We start from the raw sequence: 12,785 nt of genomic DNA, 5'->3' as shown, positions 1-12,785 counted from the left end.
ATCCGACTGCTGTGTCATTTTTACTCTATGCCTGGTCACTATGCCTTCACACTAAACCTAGTCATTTTGTATGTGTGTGTTATTTTCAGATATGATCTTGGTGCCTTCACTCTATATCTAATCGCTGGGCCTACTCCACGTCTCTGATGTTGAGCTTTCTCTCTGTGCCTGATCACTGAACATTCACTGAACACCTGACTCCTAGGAAATGGACATAACTATCCAAAATTATGTGCCCCCCCCCAAAAGAAATTATCCATACAGAATTAGAAATCAGGTTCAATTGAAAGTGAGGGTGATTATCACATATCCTGATTGTTTAAATAAAATAAAATTTCAGTATATGTTCTAATACCATAATTTCAGCTTTTGCTTAAAATATTTTTCAACTTATAAAATGATACAAACAATTTTAATTCATATGCTTTGATTAAAATATAGGGACAACAACATAGACGATTAATATTTTTAGTGATACCTGAATTATGACAAGTGTCAATTTTGAGATTATTGCTTTATTCTATTTCCTCAGTAAGAAGGAAACAACATAAATTGTTATTATTAGGATCTATATGTGTGACATTCCAGTCAATTTATGTAATTAATAAGAATGATTCTAATGAGAAAACTGATTCATGAATGAATATGATAAACATAGGAAAAATGTCACATTTAATAATAGCTCTCAGTCTCTGTGAAAATGTATATAATCTGTGTTTACTCATTCTATACATATTTTATTTATTACCTATTTAGTTTTAGACACTATGTTAGGTGTACATGATACTGAGATTTTTAAAATATATTTTTAAGGGACCTACAGACCAGTAGAATATCAGATGATTTCTAAGTAACTTTTTTTTTTTTTTTTTTTTTTTTTTTTTTTTTTTTTTTTTTTTTTGAGGCAGAGTCTCACTCTGTCGCCGGGGCTGGAGTGCAGTGGCCGGATCTCAGCTCACTGCAAGCTCCGCCTCCCGGGTTTACGCCATTCTCCTGCCTCAGCCTCCCGAGTAGCTGGGACTACAGGCGCCCGCCACTTCGCCCGGCTAGTTTTTGTATTTTTAGTAGAGACGGGGTTTCACCGTGTTAGCCAGGATGGTCTCGATCTCCTGACCTCGTGGTCCCCCCGTCTTGGCCTCCCAAAGTGCTGGGATTACAGGCTTGAGCCACCGCGCCCGGCCTCTAAGTAACTTATAATTAAAGGTGAGAGGTGCTAAAATAATAAGCCAAGGTTGCTCTAAGATCAATTGTAGTAAATATTTTATTATGCTTATTTTCTCAAAAAAAGACATTCTCTACTTCAAGAGAAGTGCTACATTCCAAAGCCAAATTATATACCTCAATGATCCATTGACCACTGTAATAATTTCACTTATTATATTTTTTAGAATTACCTACACATAACCTGCTTCTTTAAACTGCCAAGAACCTCCGACAGGTTTGTTTTGTGCTTCAGTTTTCTACATCGAGGACTATAAATAAGAAAGTCATTCTTTGGCTATCATATTTTTTAAAACATGACGTACCAATTAAATCTGTATGAATGTGGACCAATTTATGCAGAAAAATAGATATCTTCTAGTCAAGTATTTTATCTTGTGAAATGACCAGTTTTATTAGGAAATTCCAAGTCTGGTCTACATTCACATTCATAAAAAGTAAGTGGTAAGAGGGTAATTGTGTACACTAGGGCCTACCAATGGGCAGAGGATGGGAAGAGGGAGAGGATCAGGAAGAATAACTAATAGATACTAGGTTTGATACCTGGGTGATGAAATGATCTATACAACAAACCCCATGACACATGTTTACCTATGTAACAAACCTGCACATCCTGTACATATATTGCTGAACTTAACATATAAGTTAAAAAAAAAGTAAATGGAAAGGCTCAGGGATCGCTTGAAGTGTAAAATGCAATCTAGTAAATCACATCAATCACTGAATAAGAGTTAAAAACTACGTTGGTTTATTGGGCCTTTCTTTAATTTACAACAACAAAGTTAAGGATATATTAAAAAAAATAAAAAGAATCTTTACCCAATGAAACAATAATGCAATTTACCAGATACTGGAACAATTATGTTCCAAAAATTAAGAGTCAATATTTCCACAAAATCTTTCCTCTAGATGTAATTGTAGGTGGAAAGGAACATCATGTACTTGGTCGATAAATATTTACAGAATATCTTCTTTCAACTGAGGGGATACAACAACAGAATGCAGCAAAAGTGGAAAAACAGAACTTCTGAGCCTCATCTCTAAAACTCTTAATATTTTGGCTCTTATCTTCTTGAACTGCCGACCTAAGAATGCACACGAAGCAGGCCCCTAACTGGAGGATGAGATACCATGGATCAGAGACAAGCCACCCAGCTGAGACCCCAGAAAAACCAGCTGATAACCAGCATCCACCACTGCAGGTGACGGAGACACCAGCTCCGCTCGAGCTCCTAGATGACTACAGCGCAATGTATGACCCTAGCAGAAGAGCAGCCTGGCCCACCGAATTATAAGCAAATAGAACAAATATTGCTTGTGGCCACTAAATTGTGGATGGGTTGATTTGTATGAAACAAAAGCTAACTTACACAGAAGAATACTTACGTAAATAAAGAAGAAAATTATGAAACTTGCAAAATTTTGTCTACTTTCTGATTTGTCAGTTGTCCAATGTGTCTCTTCACGAGTACTGCAATGTTCCATGCAGAATTAGAGAGCTGGCTGTACTTTCTTGAAATGATCCCATTCTGAACATTATGCCTCAGGGTAATGATTTTTAAATGGCTACTAGAATCTTGGCAGGTGTCCAGGGTGAACATCCCAAGATATTTGGGCAGAACTAAATCAGCTCTCCAACAAGAAGCACAATAAAGTCAGCACAGCTGGTGTTTCTTCTTGTTGCTCTGCAACAAGAAACACAGCTGCAAATGGAACAGCCTGGGGCCTTAGAGATTGGAGGTGAAAAAAGAAGACATGAAAAAGATTAGAGATGTTTCAATGCATTTCCAAGAAAAAGGAACTTTGCAGTAAAACAATCTCCTTTTTGTAGCTGCAAAAATAAGTTTACTATATTGAACCTAAAATTTATTAAATGTATACTCATAATTCTGTTAAAATACAGTATTTTATTCTCTCTCATACATTAAATGCTTTTAAATGGTATTTAATGATAAGTATATTTTACTCATATACAGAAGAGCTAAAAGTTTGTACATTGTCATATAGAAAGGTATATTTGAAAAAGAAAATAGTAAAGTTTATGTTCTGCCAAACTACATTGTGATCTGGTATAAGATTTTTTTTGAAACAACTTCTAGATTTAAAACATTAAAAAAAAATGACTGCAATAGAAACAAATTTCAGTTAATACAATTATAGAAACTCATTCTAGGTGAAAGCAAGACTATAATTGCAGAAACTTTAGGATGTCTCCATAAAAAGAGAAGAGATAAAAATTATTCCTGTTTTAAACAAAAGAGATATGATATGCACAATTAAGACAAACACCTTTACCAGCTTTTTATTGCCAATTTTATGTCTTTGTATTATTGCTAAATTTCTTAGTCAGTTATGATACGCTTTTCATTGGAAAGTGTAATGCCATTTACAAATACAATTTTATTCATCTTAATTTCTAAAACCATTCACTTGACTCCTGACTTAAAAACCAGGTATCATTTCATCTCATGGTCATTTTCATCTTCATGTTGTGATAAACACATTAACTCATTATATCATATTTTAATTGTCAATTCTGAAGACTATATAACTTAGACATGTAATGTAACTGTAGAGAAAGGAATTAAAGAAGCAATTCCATAAAATAATTGATAGAAGGTGGTAAAAGATCAAGGCTGATGTGATAATGTACTGTAGATCACAAAAAAGGGAAAATTTAAAGTCTCAAATTTGCATTGATCAAATATGTACACCTATTATGGATTAATCCAGGTTACATTTGCCCTCAATAATATTATAATGCCATTCTGTTCACATGTGTTTACTCTGTTGAAATTATTTAGATAAGTATATACAGTGGATGTATATATGCTTATCTAAATATTTAACATACATACATACATACATGTATGTATACATGTATATGTATGTCATATATGTATATATGTATATGTCACATGTGTATATGTATATGTCACATATGTCTATATGTCATATATCACACACACACACACACATATGACAGCCAGTACCTTACTAGGAGCCGAACATAATTCAACGGGTCTTCTAAATGAAGGCTATACAGTATGTATGTGTGTGTGTATGTGTATATATATACATATATATATATATTAATTTTTTTTTAATGAGAACCTCATGGTTCTCAAGTAGCCACGCCATTACTCTTCCTTCTGTGGGTGCAAATAACCTCATTTTATTCCACGACTTTCCTCAGTGTTTTCATAATACTGTGCACTTCAAGATGACAATTAATATTTAAACACTGCAAATGCTTACTTAGCCAGATAGAACATGTTTTCATTTTGAAGTACATGGCATGAGCATTCTGGCACTACGAAAGTCTCTCTGGACAGGATTATCCATTTAATAAATATATTATTGAATTTGTGTTTCTACTTTGACATTTTTAATTCTTTATATTGCATGTTCTTTAGGGCAGTAGTTTTTAACTCAGAGCAATTTTGTCACCCAGAGGACATTTGGCAACGTCTGAAGACATCACCATTTTGTGGTAGTGGGAGGAACACTGACACATTTATTGGGTAGAGGCCAGGAGTGTTACTAAACATCCTACAAGGCACAGGGAAGACCCTCACCACAAAGAATTATCCAGTCCAAAATGTCAATAGTGGAAAGATTGAAAAACCTGTTCCTAGGAGAATATGATTCCTTAGATAATTGGTGAAGTTATATCGTGTAGATCAAAAAGATACATACAAATCTTACGTTAAAACATGCTTTAGAATCCAGTTTATTTTTGCATCTTTCTGTATTGAGCCATCCAAAATGTCTCAGACTTTGTCGGCAGATTATTGCCCACCGACAAGAAATATACAACAACATTACGCTTTTCTCACCGGCAATATAGCGTACTGCAATTACTTTGGCTCTATAACCATTACTTAGCGAGAGATGCAAGAAACAATAATCTGATAAAATCTTGCACACCAAGGAAGTCTCTGGTACTGCCTTTTCTGTATTCTCGTAACATCTTTGCAAAGCTATATAGAAAATTTATTATTTGAATGATCTTCCTGTTTATTTCCCCAAAACACACAAACGCACACACGGGTACACATACACACACACACACACACACACACACACACACACAGCCCAAGCTGGACTATAAACTCACCAGGAAGAAAATAGTATTTTTGAAAATCATTTTATCCTGTATGTCAATGTCCATCTATTTTTCCTTTTCTACCTGATAAACCATTATGCATTATTTAAGATTCGCTGAGGATGTCTTCTGTCATCCACAAGTGGGGCTCCCTGTCCAACTCTATGGTTCCCCTATTTTGGTGCTTATCAGACATCATATTGGAATTTTCTATTTGTAAGTCTGCGGTTTGCTCAAAGGTAGTGGTCTTGTTTTATTAACCATTATATTACCAGCCAGTATCATAGCTGTCAGCACATAAAATGCATTTATTCTCTCTCACTCAAGAAAGAATTGAATAAATACACGGAGAGAGTTTTTTTTAATGACTCAAAACTGAATTAATGAGTATATGGTAAAAAAAAAAAGTAATTTTATCAGGCACCATATGTTGATAAAAATTTTGTTGTCACCTATTTATGTTATTATTCGTTGTTAGTTAGCATTAGAAACCAGTATATTTTAAGTGTTAGTGTTATAAAAAGGATTTTTATTAAAACTTTAGAACCACTTTTTCATTTCATACCAAATAAAGCCACAACATAGTGTTTAGAAGTAAACTTTCAACAACGTGTGTGTGTCTATTTCCTTCAGATATTTTCTGTGCATGTACATGCGTATTCTGCAACACATCTGTATTCTCTAACAAAACTGGGCTATCTTAGTATCACAGAAGGGAAGCCTGGATATTCATTAGATAACTAACAGTATCCACCCAAAGGAAAGAAGCATGATCCCATATATTTGTAACAAGTGCCATATTTCTGTGTATACGTATATAGTCCAGTAGGGCTGGCAGAACACTAACTGCTATAGATCAGCAGATACCTTGTGTATCAGAACTATGACACCATCCTCTAATTATTCCTTGCCTCTGATCTCCCCGTAATAGCTTACAATGAAGACTGGCAAACTCTTTTTTTTTTTTTAATAAAAGAAAACACTGTAAATATTTTGGGCATTGTGGGCCAGTGATATGACCTTCATCCCAACCACCCAGCTCTGCCATTGCAGTGCCAAAACTATCACGGACAATCTTCAAGTAAACGAGTGTAGCTGTGTTTCAGTAAACGCACAAAAACACGGAGCAGGACAGATTTGTTCCCCCTGCCATTGTCTGCAGATCTTTGTCCTATAATATCATCAACTTTTGGTTTCTAAAATCAGAGTTGGTCACGCACAGTGGCTCACACCTCAAATCCCAGCACTTTGGGAGGCCCAGAAGGGCCAATCATGTGAGAGCAAGAGTTCAAGACCATCCTCGCCAACATGGCAAGACCCTGCCTCTACTGAAATTACAAACTTTAGCTGGGCCTGGTGGAACATGCCTGTAATCCCAGCTACTTGGGAGGCTGACACTTGAGAATTGCTTGAACGTGGGAGGCAGAGGTTGAAGTAAGCCAAGATCATGCCGCTGCGCTCCAGCCTGGGTGGTGGAGCAAGACTCTGACTCAATAAAAAAAAAAAAAAAAAAAAAAAATAGAGTTATAGTTAATGAAAATATCACCCATTCTTAAGAACACAATGTAAAGTGAATTTTTCCCTCCACTTTCGTATCATGCTCTATGCATTCATGTTACAATATGTATTATATGTTATTATCATGAATTGTATGTATTTGTTTTCCTAGAGTAATGTGTGTATATACACAGGCACACAAAAACTTACTGACAAAATACAATTTCCAATATTCAGCTTAAGGTTTCCCATAAAATAACTCAATAGAATCTTGCCTGAAACCACAGTAGTACAGAGAGTTGAAACTTACTCTATCTTGTCCTTTTTCTATACTACTTTCAGATATTAAATTTTTGTCCCTCAACCATACTCATCTCAGTAAAAGAACTTAAGAATATTAACTTTTCACCATTCCCATCTTTCTTCCCAAACCCCAGATGAGGACTTTGACTTGTTCCCGAGTCCTCAACTCAGTCTTTTCTGCAAAAATTACTTTATGTCTCATGATTCTCACATAGATTATGTGGCATCCTTTGACAGTATTTCAAAAATATCCATTCGTATTAACTCAGTGTACACACACACACGCACGCACACACACACACCTATTCCAGAGTTCAAAAAGCTGATAACATTTTTCCTCTTTGTAATTTTTCTTGACTTTTAGATCTCTGTTCTGATTTATTTCAACTATTTTTAATTTCAACTATTTTCTCAAATGTTTTTCTAAATTAGGTAGGAGAGTAATAGACCTTCCAGATCCTTCTCCAAATATTTATTTTGCCCTAGCTGATGGATCATATTTCTCTGAACAATAGATTTGGGGCTTTGGTGCTTCCTCTGTAGGCTGTAAATGGGACTTAACTCTCTATCAGATTCCTCTATTTCATGTAATAAATGTGAGGGTAGCATATTCATTTTTATTCATAGCTAATTTTAAAAAATCTGAATGTTTTAAAAATTTTCTCTTTTTTATTAGGCTTTAAAACTTTAACAGGATTTTCCTATGTTTATTCTTATTTTATTAAGTCTTCCTGGAACTTGGAAAGTCAACTAAACTTATAGGGTCAGTATATTATTCACTTCAAGAAAAATTATGATTGCTCCTTTCCTCCACTTGCTCTTTATTTTTCTCCAAGAACACATGCTATTCACATGCTAGGTCTAATGAATATGTTCTCTAAATCTGCTTTCTTTTTCCCACAATATCCACAATTTTATGTTTGTTTCCATGGCTATTAGCTACTTTTCAGTTATGATTTTAGGTACCAGGACAATAAGTCAGGTCTAATCAGTTACCATTCATACCTTCAATCCATGTATTGATCTTCTTTATTGTTGTTATTTACTTATTTGTTTAAAGCAAAAGGCTTTGAGTCACAGGAATCTGTTTGTGGCGTCCGTAAAAAACCTCCAATGCTCGTACTGACTACTGTTTAGTGTACTGTCTTTCTGGGTAATTCCTGCTCTGCCTGTTTTTCTCTCTAGTGCTTTACCCCCTGTGCTTATGACAGTTTCCTTTGTGCTCCTTGGGACCCTTACTTGTCTTGGAAATAGCTCACCAGGACCACTCTCACAGGTGGGAGCACCATAGAGCTCTTTGCCTTCCTAAGGCAGAGGAGATTAGTTTTGTGGGCATCAATTCCTTGATGTGGCAGAGAGAATTCTGTCCTTGAGTTCCCCTGCAAACTCTCACCTACCAGAGTTAATCATGCTGAAGCCTTTAATTCCCGCTCGACTTTCCTTGGAGATCAGTATTCTGGGCCTCTCTTAGGCTCCTGCAGGCTGGTTCCTGTTTTCTGCTGTGGTCCAGAGGGAACGAGTTTGGCAATTGCTTTCTCCCCTGAGACTTCAGCTATCAAGAAGACCTCACTGTCTCTTCCTTACCTGCTCCTACAGTGACTGCAGGAGCTACCTGCCTAGCTCAAGAAGACTAACATACGCTGGAATCTGGAGTTGAGAGGAAAGATGCTGCCATCTTCCACTAAAAAGAATATATATACACACACACACACATACATATATATATACACATATATTATATATCAAATTCACAGACTGATTTGATTAATAACTAAGTGACTATAAGAACCTTAATCTAAAACAATACTCATACATATGCAGTAAAATTAAATATATGAAATCTTTACTCAACAAATGTGTTACAAAGCTTAGAGTCTCATAAAAATAGTCAAAAAGTATTATCACAGAAGAACCATTTTAAACTTAAAAAAAAATCCCATGAAATGAAAAATAAACAAAAATAAATTCAAATAGTTACACCACAGAAATCAGTGAGTGCTGAAAAAGCCCCAGATCATCAGGGTGACTCAAACCCTGGATCATGATTATACTGGCTGCAGTGTAGGCTTTGAATTCAGCTGAACCTGGAATAATGCCTACTTGGCTATTTCTAAATATGTGAATTTGCAAGAGTAACTTAACTACTTTATGCCAGTTTACACATCTTGAAAATGATTTTCAAAATACTTCACAGGGCTGTCATATATTTTTAAATAAATAAGGCATGTAAATGCTTAGGAATATTTGAAAAAAGTTTTATTGATTAATGTAGCAACAACTATTAATGGTATAATTTGGTCATACACTGAAAGCTTAAAAGACCTGGAGACAAAAATTTCAGACATTCTAGAATCTTTCTTCTGTGCAAATAATCAAATTGAACGTGCTGGTATGTTCTTAACAATATACATATAGAATTCACATCATAGAAGAGACATATCAACTAAGCAAGTATTCCACGTGTTTTCAAATGTATGTTTCTTTCCCCTTGAGGTCCAACTACTACCTACACTTACATGATTAGAAGTCAACTTCAATGAATATTATAATTGCCAGACCCAATAATCTTTAACACTTTATGCCTCAAAAAATACTAAAATACTTTGAAACTTCATATTTATATGAAGTTTATGTATATGTATCCCCTCTAGATACATATACAAGTAAAAATTGGTGTTCTAAAGATGACTTTTTGATTCTCAAAAATATGTTAATTGCATAATCATAAAAATGATTTTTCTTACCCATGTCTGACATTTCAGGCACAGTAACAATGTATGGTCCATCTGTGAATTTTGGAGCATTGTCATTGATGTCTTGCACTTTGATGATGAACTCAGATTCAGGTTCAAGAGGTTTGTTTGTACGTCTGTCAATGGCTTGAGCATGAAGCACATAGTGGGTCTTCTGCTCTCTGTCTAGGCTTTTTGTTGAGTGGATATCACCCGTGGTATCGTCAATGATAAATATAGTCCCAGCACCCTCTCCAGTAAGGATGTACTTGACAGATCCATCACCTTTGTCAGAATTGGAGTGAAGCTGTGAAATACACATGGAATAATTTAGCATGTATTTATATTCCGACCTCACATTATGTTCTCTGAAAACTCCCTACCTATAATTACTTTGTTTGACTATGACTTTTCTTCCCTTTACAGTGCGCTGTGTGTTACTACTATCATTTACTTTTCTGCAGTTTTTTTTTCTTTTTTTCACTTGGTTAATAATAAGGATATTGCTATCATGGTTTGTCTAAGAGATCCAGTTATTGAGCTAAGAAAAAACCAATAAACAATATTTATTAAAACAAAAATAGCCCTGTAATTTTACTAAATCCACATTCCACTAACTGCCATAAAGTTGAGAAAATAAATTCCCAGATTATTGTTGACTTCCGTACTTGTGAAAATAATATATTTTGTTTCATTTTGTTTTAATTATTTGACATTGATTTCAACTTTACGTCTAGAAAAAAATATATATTGTATGACAAATTGACGTTCAAATCAATTATTAAAATTTTCACAAAAGAGGCACACATTTAAGTCATAGTCACAGTCATGTGTTTAATAATTAGAAAAAAATAAATGAAATCACTTCTAATATAAAGGGCTTTGATGTAGAATATTAAAAAATAGAGTATTTTTGGCCTGGTGTGGTGGTTCACGCCTATAATCCCAGCACTTTGGGAGGCCGAGGCAGGAGGATCACGAGGTCAGGAGATTGAGACCATCCTGGCTAACATGGTGAAACACCGTCTCTACTAAAAATACAAAAAGTTAGCCAGGTGTGGTGGCGGGCGCCCGTAGTCCCAGCTACTCAGGAGGCTGAGGCAGGAGAATGGCGTGAACCTGGGAGGCGGAGTCTGCAGTGAGCTGAGATCGTGCCACTGCACTCTAGCCTGGGTGACAGAGCGAGACTCCGTCTCAAAAAAAAATAATAAATAAATAAATAAATAAATAAATAAATAAATAAATAAAATACTTTTTTAGGGATAGAGTATTTTTTTAGTTAGGGATTATAAAACTTTAACTCGAAATTTAAATAGCAGTTGATATTCAGTTGATAAATAGGCCCTCATTATAATTAACTGAAATATAGTAACAAATCTACACTTACTAAAATTAAAATTATCAAATATATTTGAATAGATATTAGAAAAGTAACAATAAATTAGAGAAGAGGTTAATAAGAAAAATACCTGAAATATTAAGATAATACACTTTGTTGTAATTTAAACTGCATGTAGTTTTTGCTAAAGATTCTGCTATAACACCAAATTCACTTAAATAGTTCCATGAGTGCCAGTGCTATATTTCTAGCTAGAAATAACAGCAGTATTTCCTCAGTTCACAAATATATTTTCAAGGATTGTTTCTCCCAAGAGGTCTGAACAGTTATCCTTTATATTAAACTTTTTGGTCACATAACCTCAATGACTTACCTTTTTCTCATTTCTGACACGTAGAAACATTGAAAAACACAACCTTGTTCACATAGCATTTCAGTTTTCTTGCCATAGTAACATGAACATTTTTGAGTTTTAAAGTCTCTGAACTCTCAGAAGACATTTGGAAAAGACAAAATACATAAAAAGACAATGCAATATGAGAAAAAGACTTTTTCTGGGAAAATTAGGGCAACTGAAACATAAATGATAGTATGGGAATAATTTTACTTCTTTCTTGAAAACACGTACAAAATTACCAGGGCAAAATTTTGAAAGGAATCATAGAGTAAGATTCAACAAATGAAACCATTGAAAAATGTTTATTTAGATCTTGTATAAAAATGATCAAAAATACACAGCTTTCAAAGATTCACACTTCATTAGTAAACTGGATACTGAAAGAAGAATGCAGAATGAATTGGGTGATACAATTGTATGCATGTATGAAAATGTGTTTATTTATTTATGTCTCTTAACATATCATTTTAGTTACTAGAAGAAAAGATTCATCTTTCATGAAGCAGACACCCACAAATTATCAGTAGAGCAACCTATTTCATATTCTCTAACTTCACATCAATCTGTGACCAAAACGGAGCAAAGTAAATCAACAAATTCATTTACCAAATGTTTTTAAAACCTTTTCTAGAATACCTGTCATTAAACTAATAAAAGGTGAGATAGTCTGGTAATTATTATGTTGTTATATATACATTATAAATCTATATTTTGTACTTATAACTATATAAAACATTTTTGCAGAATGTGTTATGGCTTTTAACAATTTCTAAAAGTTTAACAATGATGAAAATTGGCATTCATCTTCAGGATATGTATATGTGTGTGTGTGTGTGTATATATATATATACACACACATATATACATTAAAAACATTTTCAGTGAACTTTACGTGATATCACTTAGTTTTTTTATTACTAACAAAATGTCGTAATATAAAATTATACTAAGTGTAGAGTTAGGTTCGTATTACAGATACTTAAGTATATTTAAAGAAGAATAGGCGTAAGTATACAAGAGAAATAGTAAAGTTCTTAAACTACAGCATCTATTAAAATATATATACTATACATTCTATATAGATTCTAGTAATTCAGATATAAAATAAAAATTTCAGTAATTTTAGGGCTATCAGTTTTAAGACTTGAATCTGACTCCACATGTGTACCATTATTCTAATTCACATAC

The 12,785-nt window shown here is 34.1% G+C and overlaps 1 protein-coding gene across 9 annotated transcripts in view; it reads right to left on the bottom strand.

Annotated features, from left to right (window-relative positions):
* Nucleotides 1-12,785, bottom strand: part of CDH18 (cadherin 18) — a 1,132,251-nt gene that overhangs the window by 269,734 nt on the left and 849,732 nt on the right. For all 9 annotated transcript variants that reach the window (XM_030927840.1, XM_030927845.1, XM_030927844.1 and 6 more), the window contains one exon: nt 9,874-10,168. In XM_030927840.1, coding sequence (XP_030783700.1) covers nt 9,874-10,168 — 295 coding nt within the window. The remainder of the gene's footprint in view (nt 1-9,873; nt 10,169-12,785) is intronic.

This window comes from Rhinopithecus roxellana, chromosome 3, assembly GCF_007565055.1.
Source record: "Rhinopithecus roxellana isolate Shanxi Qingling chromosome 3, ASM756505v1, whole genome shotgun sequence".
NCBI lineage: Eukaryota > Metazoa > Chordata > Mammalia > Primates > Cercopithecidae > Rhinopithecus > Rhinopithecus roxellana.
The sequence above is the reverse complement of the archived record's forward strand: the minus strand, read 5'-3'. Positions and strand labels throughout refer to the sequence as shown.